The 27,733-nt window shown below is 46.3% G+C and overlaps 1 protein-coding gene across 4 annotated transcripts in view; it reads left to right on the top strand.

Moving 5' to 3' along the window:
- CDKAL1 (CDKAL1 threonylcarbamoyladenosine tRNA methylthiotransferase) overlaps positions 1 to 27,733 on the top strand; it is a 612,415-nt gene that overhangs the window by 577,507 nt on the left and 7,175 nt on the right. For all 4 annotated transcript variants that reach the window (XM_078787090.1, XM_078787091.1, XM_068131113.2 and 1 more), the window contains 3 exons: positions 41 to 103; positions 15,446 to 15,529; positions 27,519 to 27,683. In XM_078787090.1, coding sequence (XP_078643216.1) covers positions 41 to 103; positions 15,446 to 15,529; positions 27,519 to 27,683 — 312 coding nt within the window. The remainder of the gene's footprint in view (positions 1 to 40; positions 104 to 15,445; positions 15,530 to 27,518; positions 27,684 to 27,733) is intronic.

Below are 27,733 nucleotides of genomic sequence, written 5' to 3'. Positions count from 1 at the left end.
ATTGACTTATTCATCCTTGATCATATTTTCTTCATGGCAGAAAAAACAGCGTACACGAGAGTTGTCCAAGCTGTTTCAGTCGTACCAGCCATACGATCACAAGGTGTGTTGGCAAAATGTTCCGTCTCTTGTTGTCCATTTGTGTTGTTGAAAACGTGAGAAGAAAATTGCAAAACTATGGTCTATTGTGGCTTCTGTGAAGAAAACAATCTTTCGGAGAGGGCAACACTTGCCGAACTGCTTTGACCAATAGATGAAATCAACAGGACATTCATTGACTGAAGTACGCAAACCGCTGTGGGAAGCAAGGAGAATTGAAGCTGATGTTTCGGGCGTCAATCCTTAGATTTGTGCTCCACACGCAGACGCACTGCCTTCATCTGTTACTCACACTGCCTGCACGCGCACACACACACACTCCCTACACCTATCACTCGCACTGCTTTTACCTGTTACTCGCATAGTCTTCACACGCACATGCACTGCCTTCATGTGCACATGCACAGCATTCACGTGCACATGCACTGCCTTCATGCACACATGCACCGCCTTCACACGCAACTCCTTCGCAAGCAACGCCTTCACATGGCCTTCACACGCAACGCCTTCACGCACACACGCACCGCCTTCACCTATCACTCGCACTGCTTTTACGTGTCACTCGCATGGTCTTCACACGCACATGCACTGCCTATGCCTGTTACTCGCACTGCCTTCATGCGCACATGCACCACCTTCACGCGCAAGTGACCGCCTTCACACGCACATGCACTGCCTTCATGCGCACATGCACAGCCTTCACGCATTCATGCGCACATGCACTACCTTTTTTTTTTTCCTTTTTTTTTTGATACAACATCGAGGCTCGTGAAAGAGCTAACATTAATCACACAGAAAGACAAACCGACACATCTATATATATAAAGCAGTAAAGTACGTTTGTTTGTCCTCTTATAACTCGAGAACTACTCATCGCAGAGAAAAACCAAAGGCATATTCGGAATCAGTACGTCTCAGAGTAACTACAGCACACCTTAAATTTTAAAAACCTTCGGATTTTAAAATCAGCGTATTAGCACAGAAGCGCTAGCAGAAGAGGGAGGGAATCGAAGGGAGGGAGCGCAGCGCTCCCTCTAGCGCTTCGCAGCGCCAGCGCTTCTGTTAGCGTAATTAGCGTATTTCGGAACGTTAATTTTTCAACTTCATTATTCGGAATCAGTACGTCCCAGAGAAACTTCGTAATGTTAATTTTACAACTTCATCCGATTGACATGGGACCAACGGCATGTGACAGAGAGTGAAACATACATGCTACATTTATTTGACGACAATGAGTTCCGACTTCCAGGTTCGTGCCGCCAACCCTGTTAGGCGCCTCTTGCGGCACACAGGGAATTACCAGTGAACTGGTACTCAATTTGCCGACCTCGGTAGGATGACGCTGAGTCAACCCCCCTGGTGTTAAGGGGGAGGAGGAGGGGAGGGGGAAGAGGAGGGGAGGGGAACGGGGGGGAGGGGGGAGGAGGAGGGGAGGGGGAAGAAGAGGGAAGGGGAACGGGGGGGGGGGAGGGGGAAGGGGGGGAGTGGGAGGGGAAGGGGGAAGGGGGGAGGGGAGGGGGGAGGGGCCCTTCTTCCCCCGGGCACCCCCACACCCTCCCCTCCCCCTTCCCCTCCCCCCTCCCCCTTCCCCTCCCCCTCCCCCCTGTTCCCCTCCCCTCCTCTTCCCCCTCCCCTCCTCCTCCCCCCCCTTCCCCCTCCCCTCCTCTTCCCCCCCCCCTTCCCCCTCCCCTCCCCCTCCCCTCCCCCCTCCCCCCTTCCCCCCGTTCCCCTCCCCTCCTCTTCCCCCTCCCCTCCTCCTCCCCCGCCCGGCAATGCCGGGTACTTCTGCTAGTAAAACATATAACATGGGGAGTGGTAGACAAGATGGGGAGAGAGGGGGAAGGACACAAACACAACATTTGAGAGCAGGGACATCGAGAGATATGTGGGAGGGAGAGGGCTTTGGGGGGGGGTGGGGGAGGAGGCATGGGAAGGGGGGGTGGGAGAGGTATAAAACATATGGACACTGTCAGGACTTCCAGGAAAGAAGTTGGAATTTCAAACAAAGTGGATCTGGGGTGAATTAGTGGGGGTAGAAAAGATCAAGGTTTTGGATGGGGGAAGATAAGAGATGGTGGTGAACAGCTGTTTTAAAGACCTGGAGGGAGGAGTGGGATTGAAGGGAGTGTGGGAGTTTGTTCCAGAGGTGGGAGAAAAGAGGAATGAAAGAGTGAAGGTGAGCAGAGAGTCTAGATTTCGGCAGTTTAACCATCAGAGGGTTGCTGGCAGATCTTGTGCGACCTGTAGGAATATTTGGGGGACAAAGCACAGAGAGCTGGGGGAGCAAGGCCGAAGAGGAGTCAGTAGAAGACAGAAAGACCACCTACCTGCCTGTGGTGAGTGAGTGAAAGGCCCTCGGAGATAGCTTCATCGCGGGAGATTCCAATGATTCTGAAAGCTTTGGTTTCAACAGCGTGAAGCCGAGCTAGGTGTGAGGCAGGAGCACCGGCCCATAGGGGAGAACAGTATTCCATTGAGCTGCGGATGAAAGCCTTGTATGTGGTGAGGAGCTCAGGTGTGCCAAGGAAGGACTTCGCACGACGGAAGATGCCCAGTCGGCGACTGGCTTTGGAGGCCAGCTTGGAAATGTGGTTTTCCCAAGAAAGATCATGGCAGATAGTGAGACCCAAAAGCTTGAGCGACAGAACTTCTTGGAGAGGATTGTTGAGAAAGTAGATGGGAGGGTTGTCCAGTCGGTCTTTACGGAGAGACATAGTAAGAGTGTGGGATTTGTCAGGATTGAAAGACATGTTCCACTTGTTTGACCAGTCTGTGATTTTGTCCAGGTCTTCAGAGAGTGAGGAGGCTGCAGACTGCCGATCTGAGGGAAGAGGAATGGAGCGGCTGAGAGTGGAGTCATCAGCAAAGAGATGGAGAGGATTTTCCAGAGAGTCGGAGAGATCATTGATCAAGACCAGAAAAAGCACAGGGCCCAGAACACTGCCTTGGGGAACTCCAGGCTGAACAGGAAGGGGAGATGAGAGAAATCCATTCAGGGCCACACGTTGACTACGACCAGAGAGGAAGTCCGCAAGCCATGCGTGGACATTTCCATGGATACCATAGGAGGAGAGTTTGGAGAGCAGAGCAGGGTGCCAGACCGTATCGAAGGCACGTGAAATGTCAAGGGAGACAGCTCTGATTTCCTGTTTGGCATTGAGGACCTCCATCCATTGTTGAGACAGCAGAAGCAGCATGTCCAGAGTAGAATGACCAGGTCGGAAACCAAATTGATGAACAGAGATCAAGCCATTGGAGAAGAGGAAAGATTTAATATCTGAAGCAATGATGGATTCCATGACTTTGCTGATAATTGGAGAAGGCTGATTGGTCTGTAGTTGCTGGGATCTGTTTTTGCACCTTTTTTGTGCAAAGCGGTGATGTTGGCTGATTTCCAAGCAGATGGCAGATGACCTTGAGCAAAAGAGAGGGTGAAGAGAACAGAAAGAGGGAGTGAAAGAGCAGAAGAACATGATTTTAGGACCCGTGGGCTGATGCCGTCAGGACCAGTTGCAGAATCAGAGTCGAGGGTTGACAGAAACTTTTCCACCTTGTCAGGAGGAAAGGACACAGAGTCCAGGAGCAGCTGGGTACAACTGGGTACGGTGGGTACAGAGAGGGATGGGTTTGGGACACAAGATTTAGAGGCAAACACAGAGTTGAGGCATTCAGCTTTTTCACGTGCAGAGTCAGCCGTTAAGCCGTTTGAGGTGAGGGAGGGGATGGAGGGGGAACAAACACCAGAAACAGATTTGACCAGACGCCACCAGGATTTGGAAGAGGGAGACAGATAAGAGAGTTCGGTCTTGAGAATGGTGAGATATTGTTTCCTGGCTCTCCTGAGGGTGGACACACACTTGTTTCGGGCTTTGTGAAAGGAAATGAGATTTCCTTCCGTTGGATTTGCTTTCCAGGAGACGAAAGCAAGTTGTTTCTGGGCAACAGCCTCACCACAAGATTCCGTGTACCATGGACGGGAGGAAGGGTATGACAACTGAAAACGAGATGGGATAAATCTGTGCATGAGAGAGAGCAATTTGCTTTGGAAGAATTCCCAGGATGAGTTGATGTCAGAGGCGGTAGAGATGGGAGACCAGTCCAGATGATTGATGGCTGCTTGAAGACCGTGCCAGTTGGCCTGAGTGAAATGCCAGACTCGTCGACGCTGAGGAGGCTCTCTGAGAATGGTCAGAGAGATGTCCACTTTGACAAGCACATGATCAGATGAGCCGATTGGAGCAGAAGAAGAGCAGCAGACATTTTCAGGGAAGTTTGTCATAACCAAATCCAGAAGAGAAGATGCTCCGTTGACTGAGATCCGGGTCGGGAAATTGACAGATTGTGTCGGTCCCAGTGAGTCGCAGAAGTCCTTTGCTGAAGAGCCATGGCTGGTGAGAGAGGTACCCACACCCAGCCAACTGACATGGTGACAATTGAAATCACCACATATGAGGAAGAGAGAGTTGGGATGGGTAGATAGAAGTTGGTCCATATTATCAGACAGTGAGATATAGATGGAGTCATCGCTGATTGGTGGACGGTACAACACACATATGAACAAAAGGTGGGAGCGAAGGGGAAGCCGTAGCCAAAGGTATTCCTGGGGGTGAGGTGGAGAGAGGGCAGTGGAGGGCGAGTGAGGAAGAGAGTTTTTTATAAAGATAGCAACCCCACCTCCAGGACGAGGCTCATGTCTATCATACCGGAGGAGGGAGTAACCTGGGAGAGATACCAATAGTCCTTGAGCCAGACCAAAAGTAATGCTCCGGCGGGGGGAGTAATTCTCATTATGATTTTCCATTAGACCAATGTCTCAAGTGTCAGAAAAGGTGTGATGGACATCTGAGAACGGTAGCTTAGTGCCCGGATGGACGCCATCTTTGAAACCACCCAGCTCGAAAATGCCCATTTGGTGGGGTACATTGTTGCACGTGTATCTGGACTTCTATACTAGCTATCGATGTGCGGTTGACGACTAAATATACGTCCGATGTGTACCGTCTAAATAAAAAATAATATGAAGCATTTTGTTTTAGATTAATTATTATAAAAATCAATTATCGAAAAAAAATCATATATTTTTCAATATTTTATTATTAGACTTGTACTTTTTTTAGTGAAACAACACTGGTATGATTTTCCAAATTATGCATTGTGCTACACCGTTTATCTGTCTATAAAAATAACTCAAAAACTAAAACATATCATCCACCACGAGTTTACAACAAATAAATGTAAAGAGGCATAAAATGACTTAGGCCGCCGCTGGCATTATCTATTCTGACGATAACGCAAGTTAGGAATGTCGTACGGAGAGGATTTTAACACCATACGATATCTAATAAGCAGGCGGAAATTGTTACATAGGAAATCTGCACTTTGGTGGCCATCTTGGATTTCAAAATGGCCGCCAATTATATTAATTATTCATTACTAGAGTTTGGAAAGACGTATGGAGCTGATTTTAACACCATACGATGTATATTCCTAATAAGCAAGCGGAGGTATCATTGAACATGTCATGTTTTAGTCAAATAACACCGGTATGATCTTCCAAATTATACATTTTGCTAAACCGTTTATCTGTCTATAAAGATTTTCAGGCAATTTGGCCTGCATTATAATAGAGAACAACATATGCTATACAATATACAGTGCACACAAAGTTAATCATCAGAGTCGCCATCAGAGTCATTGGCATCCTGAGCCACGATAGCATCATCCTGCACCATGTTGGAGCATCCCTGCAGCTTACACACAACAGTGCACTTCAACCCATTCAGTACGCAGGAGCAATCTGACGGTCGACACGTCCTTCTGCATGTGCATGAGATGAGATTCAAGACGACATCTGGAGCTGGTAGACCCGCCATCCATCGGATTGTGAGCGAACCGCCATCATCGAGTTCCCAACCATGTCCTGCTGATGGTGTTGGGACGTCTGGTAGGTTTTCAAGGCTGCGTCGCCAGATAGCCGCCTGATAGTTGGCCCTAAGCGTATGCTGCATCAAGGAGTCTTCACAAGGCGGCAATTGTCCAGATTCGATCTGGCCCTTCTTTGCACAGAACATGTGATAACGGAGCGAATTAACACCGACGATCTTCGTGTTCTTGGCGTACAGCTGACACGTGAAGGCCTGAATGCTATTGAAGACGTCTGTTGGTACATTCCACGAAGATCCCAGATCTGTGAATGCTTGAAGATACAGCTCATTCGCTTGCACAAGCTTCAAAGCCTTTATCTTTCCTTGGCTAGCCAGAGCACTCACAGTGTCACACCCGCTCCATGCATGAAGCCCTGGCAATGCACTGCAAACTCCAGACCCCAATACCGCAGCCAACTTTCCAACGTCGATCATTCTGACTCGAACCTTTGTTCCTCGTCTGATGAAGAGCTGACTATCGATGGTTCTGCTGAGATGAAGACTGATGATCAGAACGTCGGTGTCATCTGCCACTAAGATGATCGTCTTGTAGTGGGTAGCGGCGTGCTTTGCGTGGAGAAACATACGCGTGTCTGCTTCCTCGTGGCTACATTCGAGTGCTTGCACCAACTTCCACCTATCGCGGGTCAGTACCAGACATTTTTCACCACAGGTGACATACAGTGTTCTGTTGCCTAGCTTTTCGCGATTTGTTTCATGTTTCCACGACTCCGCCAGAAACACAACCAGTTTCTCCTTTGTCTGGCTGCAAGCAAGGAGACGCCGCCAGTTCATGATTTTGTGTGCGGGTCTGATCTCGCTGAAACTGATGCCTTCATTTGAACCGCGGTTCACACGCTCAGCTGCTTTGATGGATTCTTCTGTGTATGTGTCAAAGACAACATCGATGCGCTCACTGCCTTGACCAGCGTGAAGCGCTGCAGCAAGGATGCGGTCAGATAGTTCTTCGAACGTGTCGTTCTCGCCATGCATCTTTTGTATGAGAGCCATCGCATCAATTATTGTTGCACTTCGCTTGTCAACGTTCTCGGCTGGTTCCACAAGACCTTCCATGTGTTTCGCAAGTGCAGCTTTGTTCGTTTTTTTCATTGACCCATCAACGTTTGCCAAAGACCATGGTAACGGCCCTAGTGGGTGACAAAGGACAAGTTGCATGTCGAGGTTCCTTGTCTTGGCGATGAGTATCATGGTGGCAAACAGTTGTCTGTCAGCTCTCAGGACGATCTCCTTGTTTGTGCCCTTCACAACTTTCTGCTTGATCTTACCAAAGGTCTTCAAGTTTAGCTTGTTCAATGTGTCATGAAAGCCTGTTCCCTCTTCAAGACGTTTCTGGAAGCTTTGATACGCCGCTTCCCCCTTTTGCAGGGTGTTGAGTAGGTCATTAGAAACGTCCTCCCTCGCAGCCGCTCCGGTAGATATACTGAGAAGACATGACGGATCATCGGCGAATGGATTGGTCCAGTCATTTTCCAGTAGATCACAGATAGCTGTGACGCCAGACTCATCACGTTTGATGCGAGAAGTAGACAAGTCAGGGTGCTTGGCGTGAGATGTGTCGCTGCCATTCACAAGGATAGTTTCTCGTAGTTGCCTCAGTGCAGTAGCCCGATTTTCTGCAGTTAGATAGTATCGTGACACAGCCCCTTGTCGAAGACTAAAACCTCGTGTTCCTCCAGCTGTTTGCGTATCTTTGTTTACTGTTTCTTCTGTTGTCTGATCAACAGCGATTCTGGCAAATGGATTCCCTGGTCTAAGCTGTACGGAGAAGTAGCCTTGATTGAAATGCCTGTACAACTCGGGGCATGTTTCGTGGAGTTGCGTCATCTGTGCATAGTACACTGGTAGATATCGAGCATAGTTCACCTTGTTCATTGCGAAACACCAAGGGATCACTCTTCTGACACAAGCCAAGTGAAGCATCCAGTCGCCTTCTCTATCCGCACGAATCAACCCCAGCAGGGTCTCTACCATATCAATATACATCATCCAGAAGCGAGCCAGGTCTCCATGTTTGGTTCGCAGAAAATGTAGGTATTTCGCGAACATGTCAAAGCTCTGTACACATGAATCATCATCGAGAGCAGCAGCGAGAGTCTCGTGGCAAACATCCTCCTTGATGCTGCGAATTTTGAGGTCAGTGCTTCGAATCTGGGGTTCCTTGTCAGGATGATTGCTTTCTATCCACACCTGGAAGCCCTTCCAAATGATGCGCATTAGTGCCTCGTACATCAACTTGTGGAGTCGCACAGCACGGTTGTATTGCTTGCCTTCCAGAACCCTGTTGATGGAACCTTCAGCAATTACTCCTGACTCAACAGCTACATCCCGAAGGCCTGCATCTCCAAACATTTTCCCAATGCTCGACATGAAGTTACAGATGGTATGGAAGTTCCCCATCATGAGCACGATTCTTCCATATCGATCGACATCTTTCCATGCTATTTCGGTCGCCTTAGCAAATAGTGCCTGGTCTAGCACCACCGGTATACGCTCAAGCTGAAGTGATGACATGATGTTCAGAGCTTCTCTGAGGATTTCTTGCACTGTTGCCATATCTGTGGCAGGCGCGTTTATAGTCGGCAGGTAGCCAACTACATCTTCCGTCACCTGAACACGATCTCTAGTCATGATGTTGAAACCAGTCCACGAACTGATTGTCTGGTCGCATGGTTCCAGCATGCGAGTCATAATCCATACGTGATTTCGGCGCTGCGCAAGGGATGTTGCGCCTGCAAGAGTGTCAGAAAGATCTGCAGGCTTGATTGCAGGTGGGCCCTCTCGTTTCCCACCGCTGTATATTGGAACTAAATCGCTGGATGACGGGATAGATCGCTTCTTATCTGCTTTGGATACTGCCGATGGAGGTTGGGGCGGCAAACACGACTGCGACTTCGGTTGGACGATGATACCGTTGACGCGATGCGATGTTCCGCCACCACTCAGCGATTCCTCTAGCCTGTCGATGTTATCGAATGCTAATACAGTCGGGACCGAAGGGTGCACATGTGACGGAAGTGGTACTGTATCTTTCTCCACACTTGCTAATTTGTCTATGCATAGCGCTGTCTCGATTTCTTCCAGAACTGTGTACGAACATCCGTGCCCGAGTCGATTCAATATTCTGATGACCTCTGTATTACCGGTGAGCGTTTTCATGACCCACGGAAGTAGGACATGCTTCGATGTTCTGATGGTACCCCGGTGTACAGCATTGATGATATCTTGAGCCATCGACCATACCAGTGTGTCGGCACGCGCAGAGCTACCCCCACTCCCGCAAATCAAAGTATGCAGAAATACACGAAGAGAATCTGGTATCTTCACGTAATCTGAAGTGAGTTCTGCTGGCTGAGGCGGCCAACGTTCATTGTAATGAGCATCTTTGATCTGGTGTCGCAGTGAAGTAGCTGCACGCACAATGTTACTTTCACCGTCCGTTCGTTCAAATGCTTTCACTTCTGCTTTCAGGTTTACGCACTCTGCAGCAATCTCTCGCTTTGTCAGATTATCGGGCATCAAGTATACACGGTGTTTCACATTGAAGAAGATGAGCGATTCTCCAAACTCTCTTTGTAATGTGCGCTGCAGATTCTTCTTGATGGAGTCACGAACATCAACTGAAAATGTATCTGAAGACAGGATATCTGTTGCAACATCAACTATTGGAACAATCCTCGGGTTCAAGAACAAGTCAGTGCGAATGAAATTGAATATACATCGTATCATTTCTTTTTTCTCGATATTATCTTCAATGTCAGTTTCTACTTGAGGTTTTTGGGGCCGTGTGTAGTTTCTATAGCAGGAGAAGTGGTAGTGAGCCTCAGCTGCAACCATATCTCGTGTAGTCAATGCCAAAACTCTCTCATCATTGCGAGCTGTCGCAGCATCTCTTATTGTCTTATCTGCTCGAAGTTCAACAGCCAAGACAACTGTTTCACGGGTACGACTGCCTTTTATGAATTTTGAAGCACGCTGGCAAAAAATGCATTTATCATCGTAGACCGTTGAAGTTGATCCTGTCTCTTCCCGTGATGATCGCCGTCGCACCGCATCGCCAGTATCAACTGAAGAACTTCTAGCTGCATTGGTCAAAGTAGCTAGGTGGTTTTTGTGAGTGAAGTCTGATCTACAAGCCCTATGGTATAATATTGGAATATTAGGAAGTTCAACTGCGCCTTCTTGGACTAGCTTTAGAATTGGATAAAAGTTTCTAACTGCGGCTGCGTCACACAATGTCTTCCAAGAACTGTTGCCCGCTGCCTTGCTTAGTTCAGAGAGTGGCGACTTCTTGCTGCACAGGATGCACGTTCCGGACTCAGGTTCAATCTTCGCCCGTTTCGCCTCGACACCGGCCATCTCAGCTGAAAGAACAAAAAGACTGACGTTAGATTACTCCGATATCCGAAAAGCTCGCCAGCTTACATAGACATACTCATCCAAGTCAGTGAACATGTTAGATGGCGCCACAATACAACTCTATAATAGAGTTGTATGTGGCGCCATCTAACATGTTCACTTTTAGTTCTTAAGCCACCCACCCCCCCCACCCCCCCCTCAGAAATTAATCAGGTCACCGCAACAAATCTCAGACTGAGATATAGAATATAGATATAGAATAGACTGACGTCACTTTCGGCACTGGGTTCTGTGGGTTGATTATCGGCGGGAAATTCCAACTGACATAGTTTCGGTTTGTGGAAAGTGCATGCCTTTTCATATATTTTTTGTGTACACTCGTGGTGGATATGTTTTAGTTTTTGAGTTATTTTTATAGACAGATAAACGGTGTAGCACAATGCATAATTTGGAAAATCATACCAGTGTTGTTTCACTAAAAAAAGTACAAGTCTAATAATAAAATATTGAAAAATATATGATTTTTTTTCGATAATTGATTTTTATAATAATTAATCTAAAACAAAATGCTTCATATTATTTTTTATTTAGACGGTACACATCGGACGTATATTTAGTCGTCAACCGCACATCGATAGCTAGTATAGAAGTCCAGATACACGTGCAACAATGTACCCCACCAAATGGGCATTTTCGAGCTGGGTGGTTTCAAAGATGGCGTCCATCCGGGCACTAAGCTACCGTTCTCAGATGTCCATCACACCTTTTCTGACACTTGAGACATTGGTCTAATGGAAAATCATAATGAGAATTACTCCCCCCCCCCCCCCCCCTACCCCCGGAGCATTCACTTCAAAAAATGGCCGGTTGGCTCAAGGACTACAAGGCATCAGAGACATCATGAAGGAGGAAAGTTTCTGTTAAGCAGATCACATCTGGTTTGTCAGAAGCAACCTGTATGGAGAGGTCAGTCAAGTTTGAGCGAAGGCCCCGGATGTTTGAGGTCCATACCGTTGATGAAGAGGAAGGGGGAGCATCGGGTCCAGAACAGGGGGGGCGGGAGGGGTAGGGTAAGATGTGGAAGAGGAGGAAGAGGTAGGGAGAGCTGTTGAAGGTGTGTCAGAGATTTCAGAATAGCTTGGAGAAAGGGAAGAATGGGGCGGACAAAAGGTTTGATGGAGATTGGGTGAGGCACAGTGAGGTGTTATTTGAGGAGGGGGAAGAGCAAGGCAGAAGGTTTGGGGAGATGAAGGTGAAAGTTGGAAGGAGGAAGAAGCAGGGAGGATGCTTTGAGGAGGAGGGGTGAGAGGGGAGGGGAGGAGCGAGGGTGAGTCTCGGAGGGGAGGGGTGTGGGGGGAGTTTAGGAGGGAGGGGAGGGAAGGGGCAAGGGGGGAGATTTGAAAGGGACGGGTGACGGGGAGGATTTGGAGGGGAGGGGTGAGATTGGATTTTGAAAAGTGTACGATTCATGGGAAACGAACATTTTTTGCAAAATGAGTTTGAGACCTTCGAGTTAAAAATACGTTTGAGGGCACTGGATGAGGGATGGAGTTCTGGATAATTTAGGGAATGTAGAAAGGAGGAACTGTAAGAGATGGTATTATATATATTTTTTGGAATGAATAGATTTGGTGAGCAAGACGAAAGCATCCTTTTGTAGGAAAAGAAGAAAAGGGTGTTATAATATATGAGAGAAAATAGTTGTTCAGGGGAGAGATTATACATTTCTAACCGCGTGATCGCGAACGAAGAACGAACGAACAAAAAGAACTACAAATAAACGAATAAGACCTGGGAAGGAAATATTTTTTTGGGGGTTTTTTTTTTTTTTTTTTTTGTGAGTACAGATATTAAACAAGGAGGTACGGGGTGAACGACTGGTACGAAACAGAGAACGAAAATAATTTCAGCGCATTCGACGAATCGCTGAGAGAAAAACAAACCACAAGGTCGGAGACGTTACGGTAGTCTAAGCCTACGAGTACTAGGCCGCAGAATACTCGATACCATTAACCGACGATTGTGTATACATGTACGAAAAATTAGCACCGAAAATTTTCCAAAAGATACGCTATAGGTACATACACCGAAAGATAGATACAGTCTCGACAAAAACACAATTGAGAAATATCACTTAGCTTCGAAAGCGTGAGCGCATGGAGCAGCTTCGAAAAGGAAGCCACTTTCTTTCCACTTTCTCCCACTTTCCTGATTCTCCTGATTAAAAAATAAAACCACGACGTTCCACCATAGGTTAGTCCACCTACTATTACAACAACAACAACAACAACAACAGACATTTTAAGACCATTTTCCCTGCTAAAGCGGGGGTTAGCCTTGCGGGTGTTATTGGGCCCGATCTATTGAGGTGTTATTTTGTTGATCGTACCACCCTCATGGGCCCGATCTTTAAATATTGTCAAGTCCATGGCCAATGATGACCAGCCTTGGACAGATAGTCAAACAGTTAACTCCGAGGTGTATTTCGAAACTTTGCGGGATTATCTTTTCGCGTGCGGGAAAGGCCCCGAAGCCTTAGCTGAACGGACGGCCGCCACGGGGTTTATTACACGAACCCACAGACAAGTAAACAAACGCGACACAAAAGTAAAATGCAACAAATAATGGTTTAATGAAAATATATGTAAAGCAATCAAAATGAAAGTTGAGGTAAGTATAAGGCTAAGGTGAGGGACCCTCCATTCAGACACAATTACACGGCACAGGGAGAAATCAATCTCTATCACTAGCCAGGCAATTTCCTCCGGCCTTCCAGTATTACATGTTACACATTGCTGTGCAAAAGTCATGGACAGTTTACATTTTTCTGCTCTGATGCATAAGGAAACTAAACTTTGCGTTCAATGCAAATACACCTTCATGTAAAAAAAAGAAACTCTTATTCAAACAACAAAACTTGGACAAATATATACATCGATATTAACTAATATCGAGTATATACATTATTTTCCTTCAAAAACATTGGAATTATTCTGGGTACGCTAAAATATGAGGGTGTGTTGAAAAGTAGTCCCTCCTTTTCTTTGTTTCTTCAAAACAGGAAAAGATATTCAAATGCAACGAAAACAGATACAAACACAAATCTTTATTGTGACATGTTGCATATTTATTTCACAACATAATCATCTCCGCAGTCCACACAACATAATCATCCCCGCAGCCCACACAGTCAGTCATCCCAACTCTCATCTCATCACATCTTCAGTCAGTCATCCCAACTCTCATCTCATCACATCTTCAGTCAGTCATCCCAACTCTCATCTCATCTCAACTCTCATCTCCAGCACTTCACATTTAAACAGCACTGACAACGTCACACTACCCTCTGATATCTTGCCTAATGTAGCATTGAGACATCGAGTGTCACAATCACAAAACTTCTCAATCAGTGACAGGAAAATAACTAATGTGCAGACTGCGCTTTGTTTCATTTCAATACCTTTACCTGTTTTGGAGAAATGGATTAGGGGGCAGGCATTACCAGGCCTCATAATTTTGTTAAACCCTTGTGGAATGGTGTTCCAAACTTCTTACAAGATCTTCCAAAGATCATATAAGTTGCTCAGATTCCTTTTTCGTGGTGACACGTGGTGGAGTACAGGGCTGAACGAGATGTTTTTGTCACGTAGGGGTGTTAGAGACATGGTCGAGTACAGGGCTAAACAAAATGTTTTTGTGCTGACATCCGTTGTATTGTGACAGGTTTTTGGCATAGAAACATTTTAAGTTGTGGAGTGTATTGTAACCTCTATGCTACGCCATTTTAATATAGCAAAGTAATGGAAATCTTCCCATGAGGCAACTTCGTAAGTAATCCAAACTTTTATCATTGCTACCTCATTTGGGATCAAGACCACCAAGGTCTTAAACAGCATTGCTTCCAACCAAACACAAATTGATTCCTGCGCATATTTCTCATTGGTCATACCGACACCCCAGCAGGAAATCTGCGTTCAAACAACGGGAATTTCCTCGTAGTTCCTCGTCCTATGATAAGGAATTCCGGGGATCAAGAATTTTTACATTTGATCAATTCTGTAACTTCCACAAAGTTTCATTAATGATTGTTTACAAACTCTCTTACAATCCCATCCTTTTACAGTACTTTGTAATTTGTGTTCTTCCTACATTTACTTTCTTTGTAAAGTGCTTTAGTTATTTTTGTCCCCCGTCGCACCGCAGAGCGAAAGGGGGACTATGGTTTTCCCCTCCGTCCGTCCGTCCGTCCGTCCGTGCGTGTGTGCGGGCGTGCTTGCGTGCATAAGCGAAGGACCGCATTCGAATTTGGTGTGTGGGTGCAACCCACGTCAAAATCCAAGATGGCCGCCGCCATGTATATCTGATGCCATGTATGTCTGAACCTTGTGAGCTGAATATCTTGAAAAATAAGCGAAGTACCAACGTTTAATCTGGTGTGTGGGTGTATCTCGGCATAAGGAAGACCGCTGTTGAAAATTGGGTCGCCACGTCAAAATCCAAGATGGCCGCCGCCATGTATGTCTGAACCTTGTGAGCGGAATATCTTGAAAAATAAGCGAAGTACCAACTTCTAATCTGGTGTGTGGATGTATCTACGCATAAGGGAGAACGCTATTGAAAATTGGGTCGCCACGTCAAAATCCAAGATGGCCGCCTTGCGTTGAGTGATGTCAACTCGCATCACTTCACCGACGGGGGACCTAGGCGTAACGCTTGTCATCGATAGCATGCCATTGTGCGTCAATACGCTGAATTTTTTTTTTCGATTATTTGCCTTGATTAAAGCCAGTTTTAGCAACACCTTGAAATACAGAGGATACCTGTCCAGATGAATGCGTTATATGATTTCCAGTTGTGAGCATCCCATTGCCTCCAGAGTTAGGAAAGTAACGATGAAAATGTCATCAACAGGTGGTAACAGCACTACATGAAGGATAAGTTATCTTTGGTTGTTTGATTACCACCAAGGGATATTATTTTTAAATAATGTTGTGAAATGTTATTTTGAGATTACAAATCGATGTTGTGTTTTGAATGTGATACAGATTGGGCAGAGACAACGTGTGTTGGTCACAGAAGAGTCTTTTGATGGGAAATTCTTTGTGGCTCATAACAAATGCTACGAGCAGGTAAGTCCTATTCATGAACCAGGGAAACGGTTGTTGGATAAACGTGGAAACACAAATATGTTAGAGATTTGGTAAATGTGAGGACGTTTGAAAGGTAATCCCTCCTATAAAGAAAAGAACCACCTTTAGAGGCCATTTTCTCCGCAGGGCAGGGGTTGGCCTTTTTCGGGCACTGTGGTCCCCTTTTTTGAAGCAATGTTTTATGGCCGGATGCCCTTCCTGCCGCCAACCCTGTTAGTCGCCTCTTGCGACACACAGGGAATTACCAGTAAACTGGTACTCAAATTTGCTGACCTCGGAAGGATGACAGGCTGAGTCAACCCCCCTGGTGTTAATTCAGCGATCGACCGGGATTCAAACCCAGGATCCTAGGATCCCAAGCCGGCACCCTAACCGCTAAGCCAACACCAGGCTCAACCCTCCTATAAAGACAGGTAAATATATCTGAATGAACCAAAGCGCAGTCCGCACGTTAGTTCTTCCTGCCACTGTGTGTGAAGTTTCGTGATTCTCAGAATATATGTCTCAGAGCTACGTTAGTCAAGATGGCAGAGGGTGGCATGGTGTTGTCAGTGCGGTTAAAGCAGTGTGTAGTTATTGAGTTTCCAAGAGCAGAGAACGTACTCCTGTCGACATTTGTCGGTGAATGAAACTTTTGTATGGTGAATATTGTGTTGATGTGATTACTGTCCGTCAAAGGGGTAGGCGTGTACTAAAGACAGTGATGCCGGACAAACTGCCCTGCGAGACAAACAGCATTGCGGGAGTCCAATAAAGGAAACGCATTCGGATTGCCAACAACGCACCAATGAGCTTATCAAAGACAACATCTTATCGTTGCTTTGCTTCACAGGCAAAAGGTGTGATATTAATACCATTATTAATATTGTTACGTTTGTGGGGGTAGAGATACTTTAGTCCAGGTAGATTTGCATAGATTCGTGTGCTTCGATTGTCGTGAAGAAAAAGAACCACCAGGTAATAAGTGGGGATCCGGTAGGTCGTGTGTTTGGATTAAGTGCGACGTGTGGCCATACGAAGGGTGGCTCTTGTGCTAACTAGCTCAGGGATTACGGGTAATTATCCCTTGTACGTCGTTACCTCTGTACTTATTCCTATTTCCTTTTTGGCACCGCACCATAGACATGTAGCCAGAATCCCACATTTAAAGGCCCTAATTAAAAAGATCACCGGAAGTCATGCTTCAAGCCCTACCGCTCACAACCCCGACTTGGGAAGCGCACAGGTCGGGCAGGTCGAGGCCATGCCCCAAGGAGTCGTGATTTGTCAGGGTTTTGATTGACGAGAAGGACTGGTAGGGAGCAACTCGCTGATTGGTGAAGCACGACTGATGACGTCAGAGCGGCGTGTAAAGCAGTTGAAGCGGCAGACATTTCCCCCTTCTCGTTCTGGATGCCATAGCGAACAGTCGTGATTGCTCCTCTCCTCCCCCCTTTTCGAGGTTTTGAGTCTGGCAGTAATGTTGTGAGCCGGCATCTCCTCCTCGTTCCCCTGGTGTCTGGGAATTGAGAGTGAACATTCCCTCTTTTACCTCTCGTTCCAAAAGCGATAACGGACGGTTGGGTTTCGCTCCCTGCACGGGGAGAACACGCAGGCAGCCGTGTTCCGGCATTGGGCTGGTGGTCGCGGGTCAACGAGCCGTGGACCGAGGGCTGCAGTTTCACACCAAGGACGACGAAGACAGGCACGGCTGGGGGAGCGAGCTGCACGCGGGCCGTTCGATTCGCGTGGAAGGCCTGCTTCATGCCAGCGGGCGCGGCCTAGTGAACGAAGGAGTACTGAGGCCTAGCAGCGCGGGAGCAAGGGGATTTCCCACCAACACCAGAGACGCGTCCAGACTGCGCGCTCGGGCCGGGGCCTGGACGATTCCTGGCGAGACGCACCAGCGATCAGAGCTGAGTGCACTAAATAACCACACACCTTTATTTTATCCACCATTTATTTTATCCTTCATCTTTTTTCAAGTCTGGTTGTGGGGATGTCCCGTTTAGGAATTTAGTTTATCGTGCGTTTCTTTGTTACCGGCATTTTCTTTGAATAAACCTGTTATTTTTGTACATTTAAAAAACCGTGTTGTTTGAGTTAATTTATACAGGTTGAAGACGTCAGGTGGAGGCCGTTCAGGTAGGTGCTCTTCAGCATTCTCCTCCTCCTCCCCTTCCACCCAGCCCCCCGCCCCACCCCCCCCCCCCCCCTGCACCACATTTTGATCTGAATGCTTCGGAGTAACAGCTTGTTCGGCTATCCGTTCCTTGGAAAGATTTTAAATGCAAGGAACGCGACAATATTATATCTCAACAGACTCTCGCCACTCAACTTGGCATTTCACGTGATCAAGTGCAGGTTATTGTGACCACTTCCGCCGATGATGTCAAGGCGAGGCAAAGATCACTCACCATTTTCACCGCATTGGGCAGAGAAGCCACAAGGCAAAAACCACGAGGAACTCTTATCCACCTACAAGGCCTTTATGTGTAGCTTGATGGAGTACTGCTCTTCCCTCGGGGTTGGTTCCCCTGCTTCACATCTTGCTCAGCCTAACGCTGTGAAAACCAAGGCCTTCAAAATCATTGGAATCTCCCATGCTGAATCTGTATCTATGGGCCCATTGGGCCCATCACTTTGTCATCACAGATAGGTCTGTGGTCTCTGTCTTCTACCGCCTCCTTTCTGGTCTTGCACCCTCTGCTTTTTCGATGCTTTGTCCTTCTTCACCACCCAAGGTTTCTGCAGGGCTCACATGGTCCACCATCAACCCTCTTCTGGTGAAACTACCTAAATCCAGGATCACTGCTCACCTCCACTCATTTGTTCCTCTGTTTTTCTTCCAACTTCCACATCCTCTTCATTCTCATTCTTCCCTTTAGTGGGGCAGATATGTAACAAAAATTGCACGAGATGTTCACATCCGGCAGAAAGTTTGAAATTTTGCATACAGGGGTATTTTGACATGCTGAGTTCAAAAATTGGCGGATCCAAGAGGTCTGACCAATGGACAGGCCGCCATCTTGAATTCCAATATGGCTGCCAAGACGAAATGTTAATCCCTATCTTGGGTTCTAAATGACCTGTGGTGCTCAAATTTTGTACACAAGGGTATGTTGACATGCTGAGTTCAATAAGGCAATAATTTGAAATGTCTGACAAATGGTATGGCCGCCATTTTGAATTCCAATATGGCCGCCAAGACAAAATGTTGAAAATCCCGGGTTCTTTGCAAAAGCAATACCAATTCAATGGATCCCTAGTTGACAAATCATATAACAAGTCAAAGAGCTCATTTCAAAGTATATTTCGTACCAGTTAGCAGCCGTAACATGCTGCAAGCTTTTTTCCATCCGTTTTACTTCTCCTACTGCTCATCTCGGAAGCATTGTCCAGAGCAGAAACATAGTTCTGTGCATGGTAGATTAGCAGCAGAACATTTGCAATTTCCAGCACACCATTTTTTACACTTGCACTTGATCAGCTCTCGGCACCCTTTTGACGCCTCTGGCATTACTGTCCAAAATGGATGCCAGACATCATCTGCATTTTTAGCCCATCCCCAATCTGCAGGTGAAGGCAGCTCTGGGTTAGCAATTTGGGACTGTCCCCAGATGTGACCGGCCTGAAAGACTGCCCTCTTCACATGTTGACGCAGTGCCTCTTTTGTCGGTGGAATATTTTCCGATTGCCGATTTCCCTGAGCAAACAGCTGCTTGCGTGCTTCGTTCACTTTCTTCAGAGGGGAAGTTCTACTGTACAGAACAACGAAGAACCTCTCTATGTTGTCCATGTCATCATCTGTTACTTCCGCTGGTGCATGTGAGAGATGATTGAAGACCTCCCCCAAGTTTGGCATGGAATTCCATATGCTCCACACAGTCTTTTTGCCAATCCCACATATGGCAGAAACAGTATCGCATCCGGAAACAGTATGCAGGAATAGAAGCCCCCATGAGCGTTCAGGGCCAATGTGAGTCGCAATAGTGTGAGCAGCAATGTGCCTGAAATAGTTTCCATGTCCAAATGCCAACCACATTGCACAACCGTCCATAATGCTTGCCATTGCGATAGCCAACACAACCACATCCGTGTCTGTTGCATGAATGACGATACTTCTGTACCCCTGCTGATATGCATGCCAAGCATGTAGCATCATTCGTGAATCAGCCTCTTCATGCGTACATGGTTGAATTTGAGAAACATCAGAAGGGGGCTTTGATTTAACCTCTTCTTCTAAGGTTGTAAGAAGTGTTTTTCCCTTTGGAATAGGCATCGTTTGCAGGGAATCAGCAAGGAAACTGAATAATGTCTTTTTGTTGGAATCTACACGAAGGAAGCTGCTCCAGTTTCGTGGCACGGATGTCTGTTCAGTCACATGGAGTGGTATGCCAGTGCCACGACCAAGCCTGGTGCCTTCTTTGAGACTGTCCGTTCTGTAGGTGTCCCACACCACATCAACACGCATCACAGTCCCCTCATTTAACTTTCGGGCAATGTACGGAAGGACCTGTTTCTGTGCATAGTCACCAAATGTCCTGATCACACTGTTGCACTTCTTAGGCTCCAAATGATGGACTAAGGCAGCCCCATCGAAAATACGAACTTCTCCTTTGGGCGCATCACGAGGACGTTGTGCTAAAGCTTCCAAACAGGGCAAAAGATCAGCCTTGCCGGTTGGTGGCCGCATTGTATTGATACCTTCAGCCAATGCAGGTGGCCACCCATGACACTCATATTCATAAAATGTGTTAAGATCACCATCTCTAGTTTGGCAAGAAATGTACATTCGTGAGAAGAGCTCCACATTACTTTTCATACGTGTAATCTTCGCCTCAGACTTTCCAGGTGTTTTCTTGGGCTTCGATTTCAACAGTGGCAGATTGTTCTTTGAAATGCTATCATAGAAATTGTCAGAAGGATCCTTGATTCGCTGCCCCACAAATCCGTCAAATTGTGTTTTGCCAGTGTCCTCCATGGATCGCACTGCGGCTATCACTTCATCAGGCATGATGACCTTTGTGTCAAGCACATACAAGTCATTACTGTCTTCCGCAAACGGGTTTCCAAGTTTTTCAAAGGAACTGATTGCATTATTGAGATCTGATGCAAAGGATTTCTGGACACTAGGCAATTGTTCGTGGTGGCAGACATCAGTTTGCCTCTGTCTTTGAAACTGGTCCTCAAACTCATTCAGGATTCTGGCTATTTCTGCACCAGCTACCATCCACCGGCGAAGAGCCCCTTCATTCTCAGTAATTCCAATGACTCCACCATCACCTTTCACATAAGCGTTCTGCTGTTCGTGTATCTGATCGTGTGCCATAGCAGAGAACTTGTGTGATGACTTCTGAGTGACAAAGTTCCCCTTGACAAATTCACGATGGATATCCATGGAATCGTTTGAAAGTTCCTGAAGGTCTGTTACATGCACTGTCAACCATCTGGCGTAATGGTAATGGTCCATGGCAAACATCCACGGAATGATCGCCGTGAGAGTCTCCACATAGAGCGTGTAGTTGGCTTCCCGTTGTGATCTTATGAATGCCAAGAGAAGACACTCCAACTGCAGGACTTTATTCCAGTAGCAAAACTGGGGGTACTTTGTAGCCATCTTCTTGCTCCAAAGATCAAATGATTGTAAATCTTCAGTTTCACATGTTTTCCGGTAGTCATCGTATGCCTTTCGCTGCAGAGCGTACAACGCCGCTACTGTGACTTGGTGTGCCCATTGTGACCTCGATATTTGCGAACCTTTGTGAAGACTATCTGCTCTTCCCTCTGTTGTTACACCAGCACTGGTCATTACACTTGCCCAGCCACTCCCCTCCAGGAAGCTGCCGATCGCTTTCAACAAGGCCATCTCTACATGAAGTCCTCCCATCATCACAACAAACTTGTCTTCACCATATATACCTGGCCAAGTCCATTGAATCTTCTTTGCAATTGCATAGAGTGGTTGATCAACGGTCAGAACTGGAACTTGTCCGGGGTTTACTAGTTCTGTCGCCTGCTTGATTAAATTCATTCCATGCTTCACCATTGCCAATGTGTGAGCACTCTCGCGGAACAGAGGTAGCAGTCCTGTAATTGCAGGAGGCTGAGGAACTTCAACCTGCAGATTTGCCATATATGCTGACCAGGAGATATTATCTTCACACTCAAGACCTTCCTTCTCCTGCAGACTTTGTACAAACGAAAGCCACTGACTTTCTTTGTCCTGTATTCCGGAGGACACACTTGGGGTGGATGGACCTTTTGGTTTTCTTGGAATGGGATTATTAGTTGGAAATGTTTCAGGAGGCACATCACTCTAAGATGCAGGAAGGGCGGCTATGGTTTTGGAGCGCTGTTTGTTCTCATTCTCAGTGACATTCTCATGATTTCGAATGCTGCCACTTTTGTCATGTGAAACATGTTGTGTCAGTGATAACGCGGTTCCATGAAATGAACTTTGTGCTGATGCTGATGATGGGTTGTGATCTATGTTGTCTAGGTTGCCTGTTGTGAATATTCCACTTCGCAATTTTGTTGGACACACAACGCCGTCATGTTTGTATATTTCTATGACTCTGTTGGCCTCATCTGTGGATACCTCCAGTATGCGATCATAGGAAACACACAAACCATGTTGAAAAAGAACGTCAACGAGATCCCGTTTCCTTGTTTTGCTATGAATGAGAAGACCCAGGTAAAGTGGCAGTGATGCTTCACGTTTCAAATTGTGACGTACTGCTGTAGTTTCCAACCTTCCTCGTTTCATAGTGTTGAATGTTACAAGTTGAGTTAAGGATTGCACAGAGACGCCTCCCTTGTTGTTTGCGTTTTGTTTTTGTATGTTTGTACCAGCAAGAATCATTTCCATCAACGCTGCCAATGATGGTGGTGAGTTGTTATATGATTCGTTAACTAGGGATCCATTGAATTGGTATTGCTTTTGCAAAATATCTTTGCGCACAATCTGGGCAGCTCTCATGAGAATGACCGCGTCGTTGTCAGAGCTTTGTCTACAAGCATGCAATAAAGCTTCACCAATGTCCTCTTTGAATGACAGTGCCACTTCATGGTTGCTCTTATGTGCCTCAAGTTGCGGAAGGTGTCTGAGAAGCTTGTCCTTAAGGTGAGTTGAATTAATCCTCTTTGAGATATCACCTCCCAGTTGTGCCAGACGTTCTGTATAAAGCTTTGTGAGATCGGCTAACTTGAAAGTGTAACTGTCATCTGTACACTTCATTTCTTCCAAATAGGCTATCAATTCGGCCAAAGCTACTGATTCTGGTGGCATATTTTCACTTGAACTGGCTTCCTCATTCTTTCTTACAAATGATCTGTATCGAGTGTGGAGAACAGTCATGCACTTCTTGTGATAAACAGCATCTGATGCCGTCATATCACCTGCAGACAATCTAGCCAGGAGTTTTGTATCCCTCAATTCTGTTGCCATCAATCGAACATTGGAATCTACATTTTTTGTTGCCGCTCTGTGGACTATTTCTTCATTACTGATAATGCTATCACAAAAGAAACATGTGCTAGCAGTACTCTGTTCAACGGATGGAGATTTGAAACTTGTTCTGAGTCTTTTCTTAACAGGCGAGTAAGTTTTTTCACCAAGTTTAAGGTCTGAACTTTGCTTTCTTTCCCTTGATTCAGCCCTGGCCACACGAGAGCTGCTGCACTGCACATAACAGTTTTTGTGCCATTTGGCAGCATGCGCAGCTAGGGTTTCTGCAATACCGCAACCATCATCTAGTCGGGAAATGTTTATCCCGCAAGGCAAGGCACCTAAATCATTCAATGCCTTGAGATTTTGAGCAAGATTCTCGTAGACGTCTAGACACGACTGATTGCTGCCCTTACGTGCATCTCTTAGTGGTTCATTTTCAGAACGTTTCTGGCAAAGAGCGCAAATGTTCCAGTCTGTTGGCATTGGAATTGTTGACGATGTATTCTTTGATTTCGACATTGGATCTGAAAGAGAAAAAACATTTAAAAAATAAATTATTGGAATGTCATGTGAATGTTCAGTTCCGGCAGAAAGTGTTAAATTTCACATACAGGGGTATTTTGGGGCGCTGAATTTCCCAAATTTCTACTGCCTTCGACAAAATTACAAACCCATCAGTAGATTTGAGATGCAACAATTTTCCAGTTATCATAATAATGCTCAAATGATTTAACATTATGACATTACCGTACACTGTGCTATTAAAGCAATGAAAACATCGATGTTTGTCTTGGCGGCCATATTGGAATTTAAAATGGCGGCCATACCGTTTGTCAGATATTTCAAATTATTGCATTATTGAACTCAGCATGTCAACATACCCTTGTGTACCAAATTTCAGCGCCACAGGTCATTTAGAACCCAAGATAGGGAATTTCAACATTTCGTCTTGGCGGCCTTATTGTAATTCAAGATGGCGGCCGGTCCATTGGTTAGATCTCTTGGATCCGCCAATTTTTGAAATCAGCGCCCCAAAATACCCCTGTATGCGAAATTTCACACTTTCTGCCGGAAATGAACATCTTTTTCACATATCTGCCCCACTACTTCAGGTCTTCAAGACAGCTGTTCACCACCACCTCCGATTGTCCCCAATCCAAAACCATGATCTTTTCTACCCACACGTAACCCCCCTTCCCCTCCCCATCTCCAAGCTTACAACCTTCCAAATATTCAATTTTTCCTTTCTGAGAGTTTGCTTCTGTATCCATCTTATGCATCCCCTGCGTCATCCTCTTACCCTAATTTTTACCTGCATCCTTTATTTGGCCATCCCCATATATTTTGTCCCTGGGCCCTGCTGATACATCCTGTGTTATAGTATTTCCACGAGCCTTGACTTTGTATACAAAAAAGGGAGACCAGCTTCAACATTATAACTTGATGCCTTCTCTACTCAACTTTTAGAATAAACATCTCACCTCAACAAACATTCTGATTTTGATGGACCATACTCTTTTATCGTGTCATGTAGCCAAAGGAGTTTCTTGGTAATAATTATACTGGGTGGTTTGCCATTTCCTTCCCAACAGTAGTCAGGACAGGAATTTAGAACTTGTTTATGGGCCCGACGATAGCTCACTAACTCTTCACTAAGAACATCGTGGGATCCACCCATTAATGCAGGCAGACAGGATGCCCGATTTAACGTTCATCCGAGGGACACACATACTAATGAATCACCCTGATTGTGAAACCGGGATGGCAATTTGTATTTTATAGCGAGATTCAAACTCAGCCTCCCCAACCCCTTGGCTCAGGAAGGTCGACACTCAAATATAGCTTAGAGGTGAGTGTGCATACCTATAAGTCATCCCGCCCGTCCCAACAAATATCCCATAGTCATCTATTATAAACAATACGTTCTGTGACAAATCTTAGGCATAGAAGCATTCGTCTCACACTATACCAATACACCATTTAACCCTCCATTCGTGTGACCGGGCTTTGGACATGGTTAGTAACATGCAAAAGGGGGTTGAGATGCCCTGCCGCACTCACACAGTGTTAAGAGATTTGTAAAGAATCTCATCTCATCACATCTCCAATTTACTCAATTTGTGGCACCCTCCAATTCGTCCCCTTGGTCTTTCAGTCACCCCCTTCTTGTTACACAAACACTAGGACACCTAGCAGTGTCCATGTGTTATTTACCTCTCCCACACCCCACACGCCCCCGCTCCCCCCTTCCCATGCCTCCTCCCCCCAAGCCCTCTCCCTCCCACAGATCTCCTGATGTCCCTGCCCTCCATCTTGTCTCCCGCTCCCTTTATCATATGTTTTATGTGTCAGTTTGTCTTTTTGTGATCAATGTTCGCCCTTACACGAGCCTCGATCTTGTACACAAATTTTTTTTTTAAATAACACCTCCAGACATCATACTGCTCACTTGAAATGCTTTGTTCCTTTCTCCGGCTTGTGGAACCACATTCCTGAAGTGGTGCATTCCCACTCTTCCCTCCAGAGTTTAAATGTGGCAGTGCAAAACGATTGTTGGCATCTTCCATCTGTACCCTTGGTCTTTCATACCCCCATTAACTACCAAGACAAGGTCTCTCACATATAAGTTAATATATTGTTGTGTCCCCGGGATTAAGACCCCTGGGTGACGGATGACCGAAATGAGCTTTAACTCTGAGGCGTACTTCGAACCTTGGCGGGATTGTCTTTGGCGCGTGCGGGAAAGGCCCGAAGCCTTATCTGATCAGGAACACACGGGGTTAATCCGAAACCCACAGAACAAAGAAACGAACAGGACAAGAAATTGAAAATCAACAAATCATGATTTAATGAAAATAAATGCAAAGACAATAAAAATGTTGAGGTAAAAACTAATAGTAACAGGCTAAGGTGAGGGACCCTCCATACGGACTCAATTACAGACACAGGGAGAAATAAAAGAAAATAAAATGGTTTGGTAATTGGCCGGCACTCGGCTCTGCAGTTCAACCAAGGGCTTGTAGACATTCGTCGCCTCCAAACCACCGTGTGGGAAGTGCACAAAAATGGCGCGGAGTCGCGCTCCTCGACATCCCAACGTGAGGTACTTCTCGCGATGCCGACTGCGCCGAACCTATCTTGTTCAGTCTCTTCCCCACAAGCGCACACGAGCCAAAGATGCACCACCGCCCTCGACCCGGACAGAACAAAGGAGAGAGCGGCAAACACGACTGTCCACTATGAATCCCAGGATCAGAAGAGCACAAGATGGCAAGGCGGCTTCTTTTTAATCTCCTATCTCTCGAATGTTCGACGATGGCTTTTCTCTCTACGAATCGCCTGAGCCTTGCCCATCACCCCATCACGCCCCCACCAATCACAAAGGCCGGGGTGTGGCTTTTTCGCCATGCGTCATTGGGGTGGAGCCTAGTCTCTGTTCGGCAATGTTCGGATGACAGGGTTGCCTTGCCGATCAGTAAAAATGCTGTTTCTGTCGGCCCGGTTGGCTTATAGAGCCCATCGTCTGGCCGGTTGAGTTTTATAAGAACATTAGGGAAAAATCACAGGGAGGCAAGCACGTATAGGGGAATTTAACCTTACTAGACCCCACCTAGATAGCTCAACTCCACTCCGTGTGGAGACACCTAAACACTTAACCGAACATTTGACCCGACTGAGATACATCGAGATGGCTTCTTCTTCTTCGCAACACTCGGAGCATGCTAATTTATATGATTCTGACTTTCCTCAGGTATTTCATCTCCTACCCCCACAAACGTAACAATATTCATTAATTTACACCTTATTACCTCCATGTTATCTTTCTTCCCTCTATCATGTTACTTTCCTGCCCCTCAGATTCAACTTTACAAAAAAAAAAACGTTGCCCCCCCCCCCCCCCAACCCAACCCCCTACGGTGTCCCATCTGCCAACAATAATTGACAGAGGTTAAAGATCCCAGTGTCCTTCGCGAAGGCTATGTGACCTATCACCGGTACCCTGAACCAATTACAAGTACCTGACCTGACTACCTGTGTTAAAGTGGCAACCCATCCAGGATTGTAATCCCAGCTAAATAATCTGCTTCGGCAGACCCAACACTCTGTGCTGAGCGGGGTTCAAGTTAGTTTGTTAGTTTCCACCAAACACCTTCCCCATTCAACATGAGGAATCTAATATTTGAGCTCTCTTGTCAGATGGTGGGAAATTTGAAAAAGTTTGTTTTCGAGATAAGTTCCTCTCCCCAGAGATTCCCATCCCTCTCGTGTTCCTACAAGCCTCTTTTCTATCTTGCCAGCTCCTAGAACATCGCTGGTGGAAGAATAAGGTGCACTTGAGTGGGTATGAGCAAGGAAGCCTTCACTTAGGAAGGTCAACAAGTGAGGGTTGTATGTACTTGGGTGATGAGACGAGGGTCAATGAATAATAGTTATTTGGTGCAAGATCAAATGAAAACCAATGAATTGCTAGCATTGGTCATGTTGAAATCGTTGCCTTCGCCTTCCCCCTCCCCAACTCACCCCCTGCATTTTTAGGTCCTGGTTCCTCATCAGGCAGAGCTGATGGGGAAAATGGTTGATGTTGACATCTATGAAGTGGGGAAGCATTATATGAAAGGAAGGCCCGTTCCTGATGGCCTGTTTTGCCGTGTCTCGATCGCTCCGCCCTTGGCTCAAGGCAAGGTCTCCGGCTTGCTCATGGTACGTCCTATGCATCTTTTATCGTGCGAATGTTGTCAGAGAATAATACC

The sequence above is a fragment of the Myxine glutinosa genome, chromosome 11, assembly GCF_964187855.1.
Source record: "Myxine glutinosa chromosome 11, kmMyxGlut1.1, whole genome shotgun sequence".
Lineage (NCBI taxonomy): Eukaryota > Metazoa > Chordata > Myxini > Myxiniformes > Myxinidae > Myxine > Myxine glutinosa.
The sequence above is the reverse complement of the archived record's forward strand: the minus strand, read 5'-3'. Positions and strand labels throughout refer to the sequence as shown.